The 20,107-nt window shown below is 32.0% G+C and overlaps 3 protein-coding genes across 3 annotated transcripts; all 3 read left to right on the top strand.

Moving 5' to 3' along the window:
• Positions 1–193: 193 nt before the first annotated feature.
• LOC145609020 (uncharacterized) lies at positions 194–4,737 on the top strand. The gene is made up of 5 exons (XM_081664596.1): positions 194–341; positions 1,190–1,383; positions 1,469–1,799; positions 3,256–3,657; positions 4,009–4,737. Exons 2-5 carry the CDS (start codon positions 1,283–1,285, stop codon positions 4,360–4,362), a joined length of 1,188 nt encoding a protein of 395 aa, XP_081520722.1. The 5' UTR covers positions 194–341; positions 1,190–1,282; the 3' UTR covers positions 4,363–4,737.
• A 5,867-nt stretch (positions 4,738–10,604) lies between these two features.
• On the top strand, positions 10,605–13,708 carry LOC145607882 (putative fructokinase-4). Its single transcript, XM_081663477.1, has 4 exons — positions 10,605–11,024; positions 11,448–11,780; positions 12,459–12,575; positions 13,341–13,708. Exons 1-4 carry the CDS (start codon positions 10,605–10,607, stop codon positions 13,494–13,496), a joined length of 1,026 nt encoding a protein of 341 aa, XP_081519603.1. The 3' UTR covers positions 13,497–13,708.
• A 1,820-nt stretch (positions 13,709–15,528) lies between these two features.
• Positions 15,529–19,628, top strand: LOC145606683 (putative fructokinase-4). The gene is made up of 4 exons (XM_081662501.1): positions 15,529–16,022; positions 17,816–18,148; positions 19,078–19,194; positions 19,310–19,628. Exons 1-4 carry the CDS (start codon positions 15,588–15,590, stop codon positions 19,442–19,444), a joined length of 1,020 nt encoding a protein of 339 aa, XP_081518627.1. The 5' UTR covers positions 15,529–15,587; the 3' UTR covers positions 19,445–19,628.
• Positions 19,629–20,107: the final 479 nt, after the last annotated feature.

Raw genomic sequence — 20,107 nt, 5'->3', positions numbered from 1 at the left:
TGGAACCACCGGGTCCAATCTCGGTTCCGGACCCGCCGGTTCCTAACCGGTTCCGATTCCAATTCCGGGTACCCGGAATTTTTGCTCACCCCTACCTCACATCCTCAATTTTTTCTTTTTTTTTTCCTTTTTTTTATTTTTTATTTATTTTTTTTATTTTTTTATTTTTTTTACCGTTGCCGGAGTTTCTCAAATTTATTTACGGTACACCTCTCTCTTCTTCATTGTAGCGGCTTCTGAGCTTTCTCTTCCATTGGACCACTCTGCTTCATATCCTCCATTGAACACCGAGCTCTCTTTTGTAATACTCCAGAATGTAAACTTTCTCATTTCCAATAGAGGTAAGATTTTTTTTATTTTTTATTTTTATTAATCGAATGTCAATTTTACAGTCTAGGGTTTAGTTTCACACTATCGTTTATTTAATTGTCCGTATGGTTAAATGTGGAAGATTATTGAACTTTAGGTCATAATTACTGAAGTTATGAAAGACTATAACGAACGAATTTGTTTTAACATTTTCTTTTGTGCAATATACATTGATATTCTTAATCAAGAAGAATAATTTGTGATTTTTATAGCCAAATTTGATAATTGCGTTGAATTTAGTTGTTAATATGCTGCATTTTTTGTACACACAATCGAATTCACAAGCCGAATCTTCTTGATGTTATTGGAGCCTGACCCGAGCTTGGGTTTTGAGGCCAATTGAGCTTTGAGCCTGAGCCTGAGTCCCAGCCGAATTCCGGTTGAACTTGACCCGAACCTGTTGTTCCCAGTTAAGACCTCAATGCCATCAAACCCTTTACACCATTTTATGTTAGGATGAAAACCTTGAAATGGGGACTTTTATCTCAGGCCAAGGCGGTTGCCCTGCCTGCCTCAAAGATGGGACTGAGCAGACTTATGTTCTTGATCAAATATTGAAGGGTACTGGCTACTTCAAATATCTTAATCGGTACAATAGTTGGAGCATTTTGTAATCATAGTAGATAAATTTGTTTATATAATGCTAAATGCTTCACATCTTATGAAATGGAAACATGGGAATTTCTGGTGTTTCATTGTTGTATTCAGTTTGTGTATTGAATAATTGATCAATCTGTCATTCTCGATCCAAATTAAGGTTTTATTTTCATTATGAAACTCATACTTTGGTTTTTTAACAAGTGACTGCACTATACTGCAGTTGCTGATATCTGTCATTTTCGATCCAAATTTAGATGGCTGGTACAGTTTTGAGGATGGGAAGATTATTTGATTAAAACTTGTCCATTTTTCCATGTCTCACATGGCAAGTTCTTGCTTTCACTGCCTCAGACGGGCTGCTATGTTCTCTGTGTCACTATTAAATTCTTCTCAATTGGAATATCTTTCTCCTAGGTACTTTCTCCTTCTCAACCCTCATTCTCCAAAACGCATCACTCACTACTTTCCTTACTTCCTTGCCACTTTCTTCTCCATCCAGGTTGACAGTGCATAACCCTCGACTAATGTGGAGAGTTTGTAAACCATTGTGTTTTCCAAACCCATCAAATCACTTTTTAGTTTCTCGAAATCTCAGTTATGGTACAGTGAATTTGGTTATATCTCAAGGAAAACCTAAATTTGAAGTACAAGAAGTAGATCCTCCAAAGAAAGATAAGTGGAAGACGAAGAAGAGGCTCAAGATGCAGAGGTTGAGAGAGAAAAAAGAGAGGAAAGCAGCTAATAGGAGGGATCCACGGCGTCTCACTGTTAAGAGAAAGAAGCAAAAGTTTGCTAACGTTGAGGATAGGATCAAAGATAAACTGGAAAAGGTATCCTTATTAGCATCGAGTATTGCGTTTTAAGTTCTGCAAATGTCTTTCTTGTTCCTTTTTTGTTGAATCTTGTTGTCTGGTATGTGCATCTTTTGCACAGGGTATTTCATGTCTTCTCTGATTTATTTGTCCTTTTGGTATCTTCTGTAGTGCTGTGTGGGTGTGGGTATAACATTCTGAAGTTTTAGAGAAAAGCATGTAGGATTTTTCAAGGAAATAGAACTTTATAGTGATTTGAGTTCTGTAAAATCCCTCAGAACTTCAGAAGAACCATTAAACTGTAAGTAGTATGGTTCACAATAACGGATAACAAATTGGCTGGCAAAGGTATCTGTAGTACATTTAGTATGTGCTAAATGGCTTATGATAATGTACTCTAAATGATGATGTAGCTCCCATTTCATGTTTCTTTTGATGCATATTTTTTACTGCAAATGAACTTCCCTGCTTATTGGTTTTTCTTTTACTTGTTTGCTTCTTTGTCATTTGAGTGGCATGGACTTCTACCTGGAGATTGGTGTTGAAAATTGAATAATCAATTGTTACTCTGCATAGATTTGTAATTTTAACTGCAAACTAATGCCCTACCATATCGTGTATCATCAATTCAAAATGTCAAATTAAAAAATTAACTATTAAAAGAAGTAGCCAGAGAACTGGAGAATACATCTCAAATTAAAAAATCTACCAGTGAGCCAGAGCCATTTCATTCAGAGTGGTACAGATGCTTTGGAAATTTACGATTTATTATTTTTGTGATTGTGAATTTTTTGCTGACTCCTTTAGCATTATTTCATGGAATGATTTACAGAGATGACTGTTTCCTTCAATTTATCTTTGCCTATTTCCTCTTTCACTGTGCAAGGTTGCCATATAAAGATTATACATTATTTACTAATTCCTCTACCCCAACATTAAGTTCCTCTTCCTCTTTGACGTGGATAATTAGAGTGCCCAAATGAGAATAGTTTCCCGTTATACCCAGATTATAAGCATGCAATACCCAACCAATTACTAATGGGACATTAGGACATATTTGAGAATGCATGTACCTCTACTTCATAAAGAGAGTGAACTTCATTTTGAGACATATCCTATAATAGTTGTATGCACTATGGAGTATTACTTAATCTTAAGAGTCATAAAGGTTTTTGTGGTTCTTTGTTTCTTTGACCTGGCTGAAATGTATCTTCGTTATCTTGCACTTTATTTGCACACCCTAGGTTCATTTTCTGACTGGACGCCCTTTCTTTGTTCTCGCTTTATCTACCCCTCCCCCAGTCCTCCCTTCCCTCAAATCTTGTGGAGTAGCATAATGCCTTTGATTCCTCTGGTCTCCCACCTCTATTTCATCTAAAATCTTTGAAATTTCATGTTTGGGCAGGATTAGCTTATTCATTGTCTAACATCATTTGGCATTGACATATACTTTCCTTTCTTTAATCCCTTGCAGGCAAAAATTAAAGAGTCTTTATTGATTGAACGCCTCAAAAAGTACGAAGTGCCAAAGGTTCAGGGTCCTGTTGTTCAACCACATAAGCTTAATGGCGAGGAGAAGTTTTATTTTAAGAAGATGGCTCAGAAAAGGTCTAATTATGTGCCAGTTGGTAGAAGAGGTGTTTTTGGTGGTGTCATTCTTAACATGCATATGCATTGGAAGAAACATGAAACAGTGAAAGTCTTTTTTAAGCCTTGTAAACCAGGCCAAATTCATGAATATGTGCAAGAAATAGAGAGATTGAGTGGTGGGATAGGAATACAAATAATTGGAGATGATACAGCTATATTCTATAGAGGAAAGAACTATGTGCAGCCGGAGGTCATGTCACCCATTGATACATTGTCCAAGAAAAGGGTGTGTTTCCACAACGAACATATTTTGATGCATTCTTTAAGCTTTTTTTTTGGTTATCATGGGGAGTAGTATATATCTTCTGATCCCAGCCTTTATATCATTATTTGGAAATTTGACTAGAATAGGTATCAAGGATTTCAGCCGCAGATCTTCTCACTCTGATTAGGTTAAAAAGTTTGCTACATTCTATAACATGGAATCTTGAGAAGACTAAAATTAAATAGATGTATGCCTTATGACTCATGAGATATGGAAGATGATCTGGTACTATTATACATTTGTTTGGAACCTTAGAAGTAGGCTTTCATATTAAATTGGTGGTTCAATATTTCTTAAATTTTCTGTTGCCAGGCCTTGGAGAAATCCAAATATGAGCAGTCACTGGAAACTGTGAGACACTACATTGCTGTTGCTGAAAAGGAATTGGAGCTCTATTACAGGCATATAGCACTGTATGGTAATTCAGACAAGCAGAACAACAGTACAATTGCTCAAAATTCATTAGAGGATGCAAATGATACTGTAAATCTTCATTTCACTAAAAGCGAGACTCTTGAGTCATCCCTCGATTCTGTATGCAATCCTCAAATAGAAAATGATTTCTCGGACCAAGAATTGAATGGTACCGGAAATGTGTCTTCCAGTGAGACAGAGCAAGATGATGACTGCATGTCTGATGATGATCTGGATTCTGCAAAGAGATAATCTTTTCCAAAATGCAAGAGGACATAGTGCATGATTGCATTCAGGATCCAGCTTTAATCGCAATGTTGCAAGTTGTTATTCTGCAAGTTATTCAACCCTGATTATGCTTCCTCCTGGTCAGGTCATCATCTCATATTTATGGATTCCTGCTAAGGTAAATACTCTGTATATATACACCTAGAGCAAAGTGTTTCTTGGAATTGTTCACTATTATTTCCGCATTTGTCAGACATGTTCTCTTGTTGAAATGGCGCTATTACATCTGGATTAATCTAGTAATTCAGACCAATACAGTTCCTGGAAATCTCACTGTACTTTGTATTTTGTGACAGCAATTATTTTGATTTATTAATAAAATTAATGTACGATATATAATCACAAAATGCTTCTCTCATTTTCTTTTAGCTGGTTTTGCATACAAGCAGAATTGCAATTATCTCTGTTTTGTTTGGGTATATTGTCACTTCATATTTCAGTGTAAATTTTCTTTTGCAGTTAATTTCTATTAATTATATTTGATCCTCTCAACGTGTATATGAATTTGGCCTTTATGGAAGGTTTGTAACAGACCTCAAAAGCAGAACTTTAACGGTTTTAGATTTTGAAACCTTGTGTCTAATCTAATTTGATCTGATCCGTTCTTATGTAATCAACTAATCGGATCCAATTTGAACTAATCAAACATGTGGTATATACTTCGTATCATTAAGGTGAACTATACATGGCGACATGGCCTATAAAGATAACATCTTCAGGTGTATCGTCATTTGTCAGTTAATATCGAAGGAAGTTGGCTCAACAAACTCTTGGAAAGATATGATACAATTGTTCAAATTTCTTTGTTAGTTTTCGTAATTGGTCCTTTGGACCAGAATGATTTGGACCTTGATGCTAATTATGAAATACTCTTGCCATCTTATTAACGTATGACTGACATTGTGTAGTGATACTTTTCCTAACAAACAATCAATAATCACTCCCAAAAATGTAAAATATGCATCTATTACTATTCACTAAACTGTATTGTATTCTTTGTTATATTCTTTTATGATTTTGACTCCTATTATTTCTTGAAAAATAAATACAAAGTATAAATTAGTTGCTTAATGTAAATGATTTAAGGTGCCCCTTAGTAAACAAATAATAAAAAAATTTGAGTTGTTTTTAGAAAAATAGAATATTAATTATTATACCTATTTCTAAAATTTTTATAAAAAAAAAAAAAAAAAAATACCTGTTTCTGAAAGTTTTTCATCTTCAAATTTTTGTGAGACAATTACAGTTGAAATTGAAAAGAGATTATGGGAGAGATGATTTAAAATCGATTTCTGATTTGAACACCTTTGTATGGAGGCCCTTAAACTCTTTTTTTTTTTTTTTTTTTTTTTTTTTTTTTTTTTTTTTTTTTTTTTTTTTTTTTTTTTTTTTTTTGAAACACCTTAAACTTTATTATTCCTTACTAATTTGCAAACCTCACTTTTTAAGAGGATTCATACCCTAAAATTCAAGGCTAGCTTTATTCTTTTATCTTTGATCTGGCGTTGTTTAAGTCAATAATACTTTTCGTGTACTTTTTTAATTGACTTGTTTTAACTTTTTACACTATTTATAAGTTTTATTTTGACTAACTTTGTGATTTAGGCCCTACTTGACAATTAGCTTTTAGTTGTTTGCATTATCAGTTGTGGGCTTGTGGCTTGCTAATTGTATAAATTTTTTTGATAAATGATTGTAAATTATTAGTTGTTTTAGTGTATAAAACAACAAGATAAAAGCTCTTTCAAAAAGCTCCTCATGTGAGATTTTATCAAATTTTAAGGTAAGAAATTAGGAGGAAGCTGATCAAACCCCAACGCTCACGGTTTTTTTAATCTAGGTTTTGCGATGAAGGGAGTAAATAGTACGGAATACTGTACTAATAATACGTGTATTAACTATTAATGTATGCTTATTAAAGCTATGTAATTATGGCATGAGCTGTAACACCACTTTATGTCTAGACTCTAGAATCTAGTCCATAAAGCCAGGCCTTTATTCTGTTTGAAGACACGACAAGTTAGGCTTTTGGTGGACGGACATGCTTTGCCACATTAATTAACTTGTTTTAAGGAATCTAATTATCACTACTAGGCTAATTCCCATTGTTTTCTTTGTCAAGTGTTTGACATCTGTTTAAGTATTAAGCTTTGAATATATTCTGGTTAATTGAAAATAGAAAGAGTAATTCTATATAAAAAAGAGGGAACAAAACTTAATTTTCACAAAAAAAAAATAAGGATAAAAAATAATCTAATATATATATATATATATATATAAAGGGGAGTTTTTTCCCGACTTTTTAGAGAGCCATGTAGGATTTTTACTTTTTAAAAATTATTAGAGCGTCACATAGGATTAATATTTTTAAAACGCTACAATAGGAGTATGCCACCTAAGATTAGTTAACGTGCCACGTAGGATTATAAATTATAGTTATATCCAATAAATAATTCAAGTGCCACATAAGCATAATTGACCAATGAGATTTTAATAGTTACATTAATTAAATACGAAATATTATCATTTGAGATTAGGAATTTTATCTAATATTTTAAAACAAATACGGAGAAAATGATATATTACGTACAACTAATAAAATAACGCATGTAATCACATATATATGAAAAATATTTTTTTAAAAAAAAAAATAGATCGACCCGTGCATCGCACGGGCTTTATCTAGTACTCTATGTAATAGAACATGATGAACAAGTTTAGATGATTTTATATTATGGCTAATGTAATATGTAAGTTTAAAAAAGATAAATTTAAGAAAATTAATCAACAAAAAAATAAAAGCTCATAATGTGATATTTATGAATTTTGCAAAACATAAAAATCATTTTAGATTATCTACTATTTTAAATTTTTTTTTTATCGCCACGTAATTTTCTCCAAAACCTTGTTATAAAAGGGTGAAAAGAAAATATGTGTCTTCTCCCTTCAGCCCTTTTTTCCCATACATTTTCTTTAAAAAATAAATATATATACGAAGTAAATGTTAAGACAGTCTTCTTTCAAAACTATTTTTTTTTTCATGCAACATGGCTAGTTCGTTAAACCATTTTCTTTTTGCCATTTGTTACTCTTTTTTCCTTCTATTTTTGGACAAATATTTTGTTGTGTAATTCTAAAATTCTTTGACAAATGTTTATGAATGTGATTGCCCACCACTGAATAATAGGACCATTATTTTCATATATCATTGTCATATTATAGATATTATAGTATGTTCATTGTCAGCTTTTCACCCATGATCCTTTTTTTTTTTTTTTTTTTTGTTCAAGCTCCTGCCTTGTGTAGGAAGGATTTTCTTTTATACTTTTCCACTTCAATTTGTCCCATTGTTTCTAATCATACACTTTAATTTGGAGTTTTTGATAAAGATAAAATTTTTGTTTTAGATTTATGAGAAGGTTGTAGAGATCAACATGCAATAATGCATCTAAAGACAACGGTTTATTTTTTGTTTGTTTTGGGAATATTTGAGAAAGACCTTATATTCAAAAACTTTAATAATCTAAAGGCCAGGCTAATTATAGAAGCAATGAATATCTAATAAAGTATTAAATTTACCATCAAATCCTCCAAAAGGAATAATTATCAAGAACATAATTTGTTCAACCATCATTAGATGCATGATCATATAAGCAAGAAATTCCTTGCTTGAGTTTCAGTTTGATCTCACTATTTATTGGTGTTGCATGTTAAAAAAAAAAAAAGCTTGAATAAACTTTTTGGCTCGTTTAAGTTCGTGAACAGTTCCATTAAATTTTTTAACATGTTATATGTTACATACGAAGTAATTTTTATGCAGGTCTAATTTGTTAACATTATAATAAGCATATGTTATATCTATCCATTTTATGTTTGAAATCGACCTTTAAACAATAATCAAAGTTCTATCTGTACGTAGTAATTTGCAAACAAGCCATGGCAAGGAAGCTCAATTGTAAATAGAAAATAGCTCAAAAATATGCTTCGTAGAGAGTAGGAGCTTGACTAAATTCCACTATCTTAAGAAATCATTTTCAAGAAAGGGTTTTCTATACAATGGAAATGTTGGAAGAAGAAAGTTTAGTCTACTTAATAAGTCTAAAAAAGTTTTATCATAACCAATTAATTATATATTAGTATGCCACCACTTTTATTCATTGGTCGTTTTTTTAAAAAAAAAAATTCTAGAGTACAGAAATAAGTCTCAACTCACACGTGATGACATGAATAACTTTGGAACGAGTAACACATTTAATTTCGCAACTTGTAGGGGTCCAATTCCTCGTTTTGCAACTGAACATCGTGCGACAGGGGCTCATGTGATTAAAACCGTGGGCAACTGGGCATTGAGTTTAACTTTGACGTCCCACCGGATCGCCCAGAGAAAAGAATAAGAAGAAATTAGTTGCATATATAAAGTATTGAATAATGGCCTTTGTTTGGTTTAATGCATGTACTTTTAAATAAATTAATTCTGTTTCACGTGGTTGTTCAAATCTCGTATTTTAGATTTTAGTACTTACAAAATTCTACAAATATGATATAAAAAATACCATCCATCAGCTTATCATCAATATAAAGAAGCATATATATAGGTCTATAAAATAATACTTGTAATTTTAGGATGCTTCCACAAAAAAAAAAAAAAAAAAAAAAAAAAAAAAAAAAAAAAAAAAAAAAAAAAAGATTTTAGAAAAAAAAATTAAGCTTGTTTTGACAGTTGAGGTGGTTACATGCTACTACAACTACAAGGCTTACAACTTGCCCCTACCCTAACGTGTACATGTTGTGAAATCTCGGATCCACAGACTACAAAGTCCAAAGTTTGAGATAAACTAAACCAAATTGGAATATGGTAAAAATTAGTCTGATTACAAAACTCATAAACTCTTTTTGTCTCATTTTATGTTCACATTTACTTGTACCAGAATTTTAAGCTGACGTTTAAATGTAGAGGAAGAATTAAATGTGTGAGTATATAGGGGATATTTTATTACTTTAAGTTTGTTGTAATTAGATGAATTCAAAAATAGAAAATATTAAGGGTTGTTTTGGAAAAACACTCCTAATTACTAATTAGGGTTACCTTATACTCCATTTGATTAAGTATCCTAAACAAGATAATTATTCTATTCCAATTTGATACTTGATGCACTAATTTAATATGATTTGATTCCCAAAGGAGTTGATATATATTCATACCAAGATTAGAAATTTTGATTTATATTAATTACTTCGTATTTAAATAGTACTTAAGATTCACAGTAAATACTCAATCAAAATTATCTTTACCCTCATCTTTAACTATCCAAAATAATATTACTTTACGTCTTTACCTACCTTATCTAATATACTCCGGGTTAAGCTCGGTAAAGTGAACAATCTGTTTGTTCATATTATATTAAAATAATTTTGGTTATGTTCGCATAACAAAAGAAGCTACTATACTTAAGAGGAAAACTATGTCAATTAATTTTCAAACAATTTTGACAAAACAATGCAAGTTTTTAATTTCAAATAAAATAAGTTTATCTTAAGCAAATACTTTGTATAAATTATTTCAAAAAATTTTAAAAGTCTGGATAATTTAAATTCGATATAATTCACACAACATATTATAAGTTCAAATAAAATAATATCAGCTCAATCGATAAATTTAGATACTTGTACTATAATTTCAAACATAATGAGATGAACCAAACAATACCTTGGGCCGAGAGAGACTTTTTAGGCCATAAGCGATAGGGTCGTGCTAGAATACGAGGCCCTGTTCACTTCACCTTATTTTTGCTGAACTGAAATTATTCTTACTAAAACAAATATATATTTGCTGAACTTAAATAATTTTTACTAAAATGAAATTATTTTTGCTGAAATAAAATTATTTTTACTGATTTTTCTATTATAATAATTCTTCTTTAAGAAAACAGAATTTTACCGAACTAAACTTATTTTTACTAAAGTGAAATTAATTATACTGAACTGAACTTATTTTTACTGAAGTGAAATTATTTATTTTTAAGGTGAAGTGAACAGGGCCAAGTCTTATTAATTACCGTATTAATTAATTAATTTGAAACCATTTTTTCCTTAAAAATATCCTACCAATCCTCTTTAAATTACCTCCTTCAATCACCCTTTCCTTTCCAATATTCATGAACTTTTTCTTTTCTCTTTAGTTCCCACCTTTTCTATATCTCTCAACAATGGCAAAAACCAACAAAAATGGCGGACCTTCAAACACCAAAAACTTAGTAGTGTGCTTCGGAGAGATGCTGATCGACTTCGTTCCAACAATCTCCGGCGTTTCCCTAGCCGAAGCACCGGCATTTCTTAAGGCACCCGGTGGCGCTCCCGCGAATGTTGCCATCGCGGTTTCGAGGCTCGGTGGTAAAGCCGCCTTCATTGGAAAGCTCGGCGATGATGAGTTCGGTCATATGCTCGCTGGAGTTCTCAAGAAAAACAATGTTCCCGGTGATGGGTTGAGGTTCGATCAAGGTGCGAGAACTGCCCTCGCTTTCGTTACGTTGAGAGCTGATGGTGAAAGGGAATTCATGTTTTATAGGAACCCCAGTGCTGACATGCTCCTTACTCCTAATGAGCTTAACCTCAACCTCATCCGTTCGGTAATTTTTACTATCATTCAAAACATTAATAACACCAATCAATACATACGTTACATTATTTAGTAGGATTAACTGCTTAAGAATGAAAGTCTCATTTTTAAAAATACACTACACATACTTCAATTTGGTATACAATATATAAAAAGTTGTTTTTTTTTTTTATCCTTACTCGGTAATAATAATTTTGTAAGTAGTAATAGTAATTATAAATGTAACTTTACGTGACTAGATAACTTTGGGATCATTTTGTACACCTAAATTTGTTTGCCTACATTTTAAGAAATTGAGGACGATGTAATAATCGTTACAATTCGAGCAAAATTTAGAATTAGACGGTTTGATTTTATTAAATTACGACTTTAGTGTTTATGAAATTGGATAAAAGTCTATTAACCACTTTTATGTTCGTTGCTTCATATGTAGGCCAAGGTATTTTATTATGGTTCAATAAGTTTAATCGTCGAGCCATGTAGATCAGCCCATCTAAAAGCAATGGAGGAAGCCAAAAAGGCCGGAGCATTGCTCTCATACGATCCCAACCTTAGGCTGCCTTTGTGGCCTTCCGAGAAGGAGGCTCGTGAGAAGATCTTCAGCATTTGGGACAAGGCCGACGTGATCAAGATCAGCGATAACGAGCTCGAATTTCTCACCAAAAGCAACACCGTCGATGATGCTACGGCGTTGTCGTTGTGGCATCCTAATTTGAAGCTTCTCTTGGTCACTCTTGGTGATCATGGTTGTAGATACTACACCAAGGTAGAGAAAATAATTAAACGTTATTCTTTTCTTTTTTTATCTTCCTACTTTTTTTTTAATAGAGAAAATTTTCATTTTTATCACTCTATGTCTCTATACATTAGTTGTAAAAGTTTTTTTTTTTCATCCTTTTTTTTAATTGGGTAAGAATGACTCATATCATACCTCAACCCTCACGATTTTTTTGATTCATTATTTACGGATCAAGTACTTGAGGGGGGGGGGGGGGGGGTTAAGAGAATCCCAAATACCCTCACTTGGTAGGATTTAGAATCTTATCAAGTAATGAGCCAACACTTTTGTTGGTTACCTATACACCATATTGCATTGGTACTCTATATACAAGGTTTTGATTTAGACATGGGTATACGTAGTGACTAGTGACGATATATCGAGTTTATGTAACCCAAATTATTAAGAGGGCATGTAGAAGGGTTGTTAGGATGTCTAGTTTATAAGGCGACTACTAGATACTCGAATAAATCCTAGCAAGAACAAGACAGCCAAATATATGGATTACAATTTTACAAATTTGTACATGAATCATGATTATGTATATTTTAATCATCTAAAATCATGCCAAGTGGAAAATTAAAAATGATAATATAGAATTTTTTTTGTATGTGCAAGTCTAAGTCAAAGTAGTCATTAAATAATTCTATTTTTTTTGTGCTACAGAAGTTCAAGGGAAGTGTGGACGCATTCAAGGTGAATGCAGTTGACACAACCGGTGCTGGTGACTCCTTTGTTGGTGCCTTATTAGGCAAAATCGTTGATGATCATTCTATTATCGAGGTAAATTCTTATCTACATATATACTAAGGGTTAGTTCTATTCACCTTGTTTTCACTTATTTCAGGTGTAATAAGTTCAGTTAAGTTCAGATCAGGTTTAATAAGTTTTGATAAGGATTACCTAAGTACAAATTATAACTAAAATAAGTTTTAATAAATTCATATGAGTTCAGATAAGTTCGTATCAGTGAAAACTAGGCGAATAGAACACACCCAATTTAAATAAGATCTCACATGACTATATTTAATCGTAGCTATAAATTGTAAAACTTAGTCAAAAAAAATTTGTAAAATGTCAAAAATTAAAATGTGTCAACTAAAAAGAAAAAAAAAATACTAAAGTAGACACTATAATATTCTCACTTAAAAAAATTCGTCATGTTTATTCAAAATGATTGTGTGTATGGCTAACATATGAATATATGATTTTCAACCTAAAATCTAAACTAAACTTCTAAGAATAGTTGGTAGAATGGTAGGAATTGCCCATTTCAATTATTATATGTTGTTTATATATTTTCATTTTGCATATTTGTATTTTTAATTTTTTAGTATTGTATTTTTTTTTTTAATATTTATAATTGAGTTGAGTCATTACTTCATAATTTTATAATCACTGTATTAAAATAAATAAATAAATAAATAAAAACAATTGTGTATTATACGGGCTTAAATTTCGGGATTTAATCTAGTTCCCTTAATAAAATTTTCTTTTTTTAAGTAAACATAATCATATTTTGACTATAAATCTCATGGATTAATTCAGGATGAACCACGATTGAAGGAAGCTTTAAAATTCGCCAATGCATGCGGAGCCATTACAACCACCAAGAAGGGTGCAATCCCAGCTCTTCCCACGGAAGCCGACGCCTTGGAGCTCATCAAGAAGGCGTCTCAATGGAAGACGATACACGTACAATAGATGTATGCGTTGCCCTTGCCCACATAACAACATATGTAATAAAGTTGTCACAAGTTCACAACACATGAAAGGATGAAAAAAAAAACTGAATGGGAACAGCTGAAATGCTGAATGTGGAGGAAAATGGAACTTAAGCGATAATTTTTCATTGAGAATTTTTTTTAAAATTTTCAATGATGATTTGAATACGAAGAATTTTATTTGATGTTAAATTTTAAATTCAATACATAGAATAGCCAAAACGTACCGTGCTTGAGCATTTCTACAAAATACAAAGTAAAATTGGGCATACTATTAAAGATGTATATGAAGTACATTTTTTCTTATAAGAGAACATATATACGTAATTCCAAAACCATGAAAAAATCTTTATTATTATAATAATAAATCTTTTATCTATTTTTTGTCTTTAGAGAGCTACAAGGGCGAGTGATGAGAATCAATCTCAGGATATCTTGAAATCGGAAATGAAACCACCTTAGCTCCCTCACTCTGATAAATCTTTATTTATGAAAAATCGTTATAATGATAGTTAATCCATGTTTAAAATCATGTTGCTAGTATATTTATTGATTTATTTAACGAAATGCCACTAGATAAACAATTTTTGTTTATCATGATCACAGGAAGATAAATTGGGACAATTCAGGTGAAGTAACATAGCCTTGTAGAACCATAGATTAATGTGGAGTATTATTCAAAAAATTAAAACTTTTCTAGTGTGGACCAACCATAGTATATTAATAATAGTTAAAAAAATTTCAGATAAATGTAAGAAATAATGGTCATATATGGACAGTAATTAAATCCAATGTTATCCAAAAATATATCAATTAGAAATGTATAAAATAAATCCGATCCGCCAAACCCACAAGCCGAAAACATAAATCAATCCTAAATTTAATTAAGGTGATAATAATGCATGTAATAGTAAAAAAAAATTAAAAATAAATTTTAAAAAAAAAAGCTATAAGTCTTGTGTAAGACGGTCAATTTGAGGGTAACTTTAAGGGCTTGTTCTCTTCGGATTATTTTCAGTTCAGTTCCAATAAGTTAATTTCAGTTCAGTTCATAATTTCCTTCTCTTATAATAAATTCAGTTTAGTTCAATTCAGCCAATCAGAACAGACCCTAACTATTTTTTTGATAACTTTAACCCCTTACATATTAATTATTTTTTTTTTTTTGAAACCTTACACAGTAATTACTAATTTGCCATTAGTTTGAATTTTTTATTTTAATTTATAATTTTTTATAGATTCATGATACATATATTAATCTAGTTTTTTGTAAGATAAAATTTATTATAAGAAAAATAATAACTTTTGTAATATAAAGGGTAACTTTAAATTCTTTTTCTACAAAGTACAAGATAATGAAAATTTTTATTTTATTTCTAAAAATCATAGATATTTAATCCGAAAACAAAATCATCGATCCTTAATAATTGATAAGATTATTGCCAAATTAAAAGGATATTTTTATATGCTTCCCTTTATCCAAATCTTAAAATTCTTAATAAATACATAATCCTTCCTAAAAAGTTTGATACATATAATCCGAAACCAACATGTTCTCATATTCTATCCACAATATAAGTTTTAATTACATTAAAATAATTCTTTATTTATTTTTATCCAAAATTAATTGGAAATTTCTGATCTAATTCATCTTTTTATTAGGAGCATTAATCCCAATTGGATCAACACAAAATATGGTCCCACTCCAAATGACTTTAACTTTCGTAAGTTCCAAGTCAACAAAAGGAAAAAAAAAAAACCAATAATAAAAAATAAATTAATAAAACATCATCATTATATTTATCATAATTATATCCAACCTAATCCTACCCACTAATTTTCACTATTAATCCCACTAATCCTTCCGAAATTAAAACTCCTAATAATAATCTTTTTCCTAATAAATCCCAATTTTTATTTTCCCCTTAATAAAATCCAACCAAAAATAGTCCTTAAAAATCCCACCCTCCTCTTTAAATACCCCCTTCCAATCACCTTCTTCTCTCCCAAATTTCAACTTTCTCTCTCTAAACATTCAACTTTCTCTCTCTACTTTCTTCCTCTCTCAACAATGGCAGAAACCACCACCAACAATGGCGGACTCTCAATCAATGGCGCCGATTCCAAAGGCCTAGTCGTCAGTTTCGGCGAGATGTTGATCGACTTCGTTCCGACAGTTTCCGGCGTTTCTCTCGCCGAAGCGCCGGGATTCCTTAAAGCTCCCGGCGGCGCTCCGGCGAACGTTGCGATCGCCGTCGCGAGGCTCGGCGGTAAAGCCGCCTTCGTCGGAAAACTCGGCGATGATGAGTTCGGTCTCATGCTCGCCGGAATTCTCAAGAAAAACGGTGTTTCCGGCGAGGGTTTGACGTTCGATCAAGGTGCGAGAACTGCTCTCGCTTTCGTTACGCTGAAAGCTGATGGTGAAAGAGAATTCATGTTTTACCGGAATCCGAGTGCTGATATGCTTCTTACTCCCGATGAGCTTAACCTCGACCTTATTCGATCGGTAATCTTTCTTTTCTTTTGAAACATTAATTACACTGATCAATGCGTAATTTTTATAATTTTTGAAGTCGTGTTTATAAAAATATATTTGACGGTAGTAGTAGTATGTGTTTGTTTTCTTGAGTATTAATAAACGGGAGATCTAATTAATTTCAGTAGATATGAACGTTTGTATAAAATTATTAAAATTTTAAAAGTTGACGTGGTTGTAGATATACGTCTTGATCAACTGACTTTAGTACATATGTTGCGTAAATAATTTTAATTTGATCATGTTCGATGTACTAAGACTTGTCTAGAACTTCATACCACGAGATCTAAACAAGAAATTAAGAAAAAAAAATTGAATTCATTGTTTTATCATATGTCTATCTTATTTAAACATCACGTGTCGATTAGTGTTATTAATTCGTTACGAACTTGTATAAGTTGTACTAAGGTGGGTTTTTTGGGAGGTAATCTTACGAGTTACGAGTGTGGTAGATCTTTTGTCTGTTGGGTGTACAACTACAAAGGACTATGATTTTGCTGTTATGATTTTTTTTATTTATTTTTTTTTTTAAGTGGAGAAAATATTGTTAGGTGTCACGTGATATCACGCGCTAGAGTGGGACCCATTGTTTGCAGATGTGTAGGAGTATATCACATGGGCTCCACCTCCAAATCAGTAATAACAATATGGAAATATGGAATCCTTTGACTTTAAAAATAATTCATAAAATCAAGAACATTATTTTCAGCCATAAATATACACATTAATTAATCGATTGCATGAACATTTTCTTGGTTTATTATGTGTATGAAAATGTGTATAATTTTATAAGAGGTTGGTCTAAAAGAATCTAATTCTTTAAATTCAATAGGAAATTATGACAAGTAGTAGCCTGACTTATTCCGAATATTTAATTAATCCAGCTTTTCTTTCTGCCCTTTGTTTAAGAATATATTCTGATATACCCTTTTCGATTTAGACACGGAAATAATAGTTACATATACTAATCGGCTAAACAAACCCATGTACCCGTAAAGGTTGTGCATTTCTTGCTTGTACACCGTAACTTCTTTAAGTACCAGAATCACTAATGCATTATGTATAGGATAACCAATTTGAGTAGTTCTTCAAAGATTTGGTATAACAGTCCTAAAAACATTAGCCCGTGATTTATTAAAAAAAGCAACAAGATTAAGCTTATTGGTTCATCGTTAAATACGATGACAATTTACCAGAAAACAAGGGACCCACCTCATAATCAATTCTCACCTTGTATGTTGGTCCTACGTTAACTTAAAGGGTCAGAAAACAAAGTATTCTTTATATTAATGCCCTATTTTTTTGACGCTTTTTTTCTTTTTATTTGACGCCGTCCCATTTGCCTTTAGTATTATTATTCAATAATAAATAATTAATGGATAATAATGTTAGGTTGATATGTAATCAAGTGGACTTGCAATATAATTTAATTTGGACAAGTTGTAAAGGCATTGCATGCAAAATGACTAATTGCTTGTGTAATCAAATAATTAAGGAGTCAAGTTGTTAATTTTTAATATTTATAGTAACTTTGTGTGACTAGATCACTTTGGAATAATTTAGCAGTTTGTTTGCGTACATTGTTTGAAATTGTAACGATTTTATCGCGCAAATTCTTGTATTAGACGGTTTGAGTTTAATGATTCACAGCCTCAATTTATGAAATTGGATAATCAATGTTTGAATTTTGCTTGTTAGTTTGAAATTGAATTATCATATGATTGATAAAAGTCTAATGGGTATTTTTTTGCTTCAAATTGCAGGCTAAGGTGTTTCATTATGGTTCTATTAGTTTGATCGTCGAGCCATGTAGGTCAGCCCATTTGAAAGCAATGGAGGAAGCCAAAAAGGCTGGAGCTTTGCTCTCATATGATCCCAACCTTAGGCTACCTTTGTGGCCTTCCGCAAAGGAGGCTCGTGAGCAGATCTTGAGCATCTGGGATAAGGCCGAGGTGATCAAGATCAGTGACAACGAGCTTGAGTTCCTCACAGAAAAAAACACCGTCGATGATGCTACTGCAATGTCATTGTGGCACTCTAATTTGAAGCTTCTCTTGGTCACTCTTGGTGATCATGGTTGCAGATACTACACCAAGGTACATAACTCTTTCCTTAAGTCCACATTATGACATTGTATAATTGGTGTTTGTGATTTGCTTCTAATTGTCTATAAAATTGATTAGTTAACAATCGTATGATTTCAGCATTAGTCACCATATTCTATAAATAATTGTTATGCAGTATATATCAAGCAGCATGATTATTACTGAATTACACTTGTACTCTGTATATCATTAATTTAGCTTGGTGTTGAGGCATGACTAGTGTAATATACAAGTACAAATGTACACATGTTACATAGAATATCCCATGGCATGGACCACAACAACTACGACAATGACATTGCATGTGAGAACGACATTTAAATCTAATTATAGATGAAGTCATCTCTATGAGTTTCGTTGACATTAAGTCTTCAATAAAGTGTGATGTCCTTTTCCATGCTTCATGCAACATTTCAGTGTAAACCTTATTATACTTATGTGGTATGGAACTTTTGGCTTGCCACCCAAATTAGGTCATATATCCTTTCTCGTGGTTTTTGTTTTTGTTTTTGTTTTTTTCAATGGGCATGTATCAAGTTAGTCTACGCCCGAACAACTCTTAATATACTAAGAACCCAGAGCACCCCTCAATAAACGATACTACTGAGTTGTGATGGTGTGTCGAATCTAAGTAATCAAAATTATTAGAAGACATGTAGAAGGGTTGTTGGGATGTTATTGTTGGGTCTTCTAGTCAATAAAGACAGATTACTAGATACTTTTATATATCTAGCAAGAACAGGACAAGATGAAATTGACAAGCAATTTTCAAATTTTGTGCATGAATCATGATATGTATAATTTAATCATCTATAATCTTGTGGGAAAATTATAATTAATAGGATGTTCAGTTATTAGGTGCAAGGCCAATATGTCTTAATCAAAGCCGTTACTAAATTATGATATTTTTTGTGTTACAGAACTTCAAGGGAAGTGTGGAGGCATTCAAGGTGACTGCTATTGACACAACCGGTGCTGGTGACTCCTTTGTTGGTGCCTTGTTAGGCAAAATCGTCGATGATCACTCTATTATCGAGGTAAATTCTAATTTCCTCGCTTATTATTTGTTTTTCACACCTCAGTTATAAATCTAAGTTCTGTTTTCCTAGTAAAAGTATGGCCTTCTAACTGTATATCTCATGAAATTTTCAGGATGAACCACGATTGAAGGAAGCTTTGAAATTCGCCAACGCATGTGGAGCCATTACAACCACCAAGAAGGGTGCAATCCCAGCTCTTCCTACAGAAGCCGAAGCCTTTGAGCTCATCAAGAAGGCTTCTCATTGATTTCATACTGTTAATTCATTTGTGTGTTAGATCTCTTGGTTTGCTTGGTTTTTTCGGGATTTGATTAGTGAATTGAAGAGAATTAGGAAGTTCTGCGGGGAAAATTCAACTCTAAAATTTTCTCCACTGTGTAATGATAAACAAGTCTTTTAAATAAGTATCGATAAATAAATATTTTGAATTATGCGTCGTTTTGCAATTCAAAGAGGCAATTGTAGTTGTAGATGTCAATGGCGTGCTTTACTCTTTACCTTTCTAATTTTGAAACATTATGGTTGAATGATTATTATGTGGGTCTAACTTCAAAAACAAGTCTTTAACTTGCTCGTTTTAGAAAATAAATACTCAAGTTTTCTTCTTATGCATAAGAACATTGTTAGCAACCACCTTTTTATGTCTAATTTAGAAGCAACTTCTGAAATGTATATTTGTCTAAAACTGTCTAATTAAAGTTCTTTGTTAAGGTACACTGCTATTGATCAGACAAGAGTTAGACTAAAAGAGTTAATTTTGTTTTTACTCTCTATGAGATTTATACTACTTTAGTCCTCTTTCGAGTTAATTTTGTTTTTACTCTCTATGAGATTTATACTACTTTAGTCCTCTTTCAATTAATTCATAAAGGAAATTGAAGTTCAAGAATACTGGAAGAAAGTGCTATAA

Source organism: Chenopodium album, chromosome 23 (genome assembly GCF_948465745.1).
Source record: "Chenopodium album chromosome 23, dcCheAlbu1.1, whole genome shotgun sequence".
Lineage (NCBI taxonomy): Eukaryota > Viridiplantae > Streptophyta > Magnoliopsida > Caryophyllales > Amaranthaceae > Chenopodium > Chenopodium album.
The sequence above is the reverse complement of the archived record's forward strand: the minus strand, read 5'-3'. Positions and strand labels throughout refer to the sequence as shown.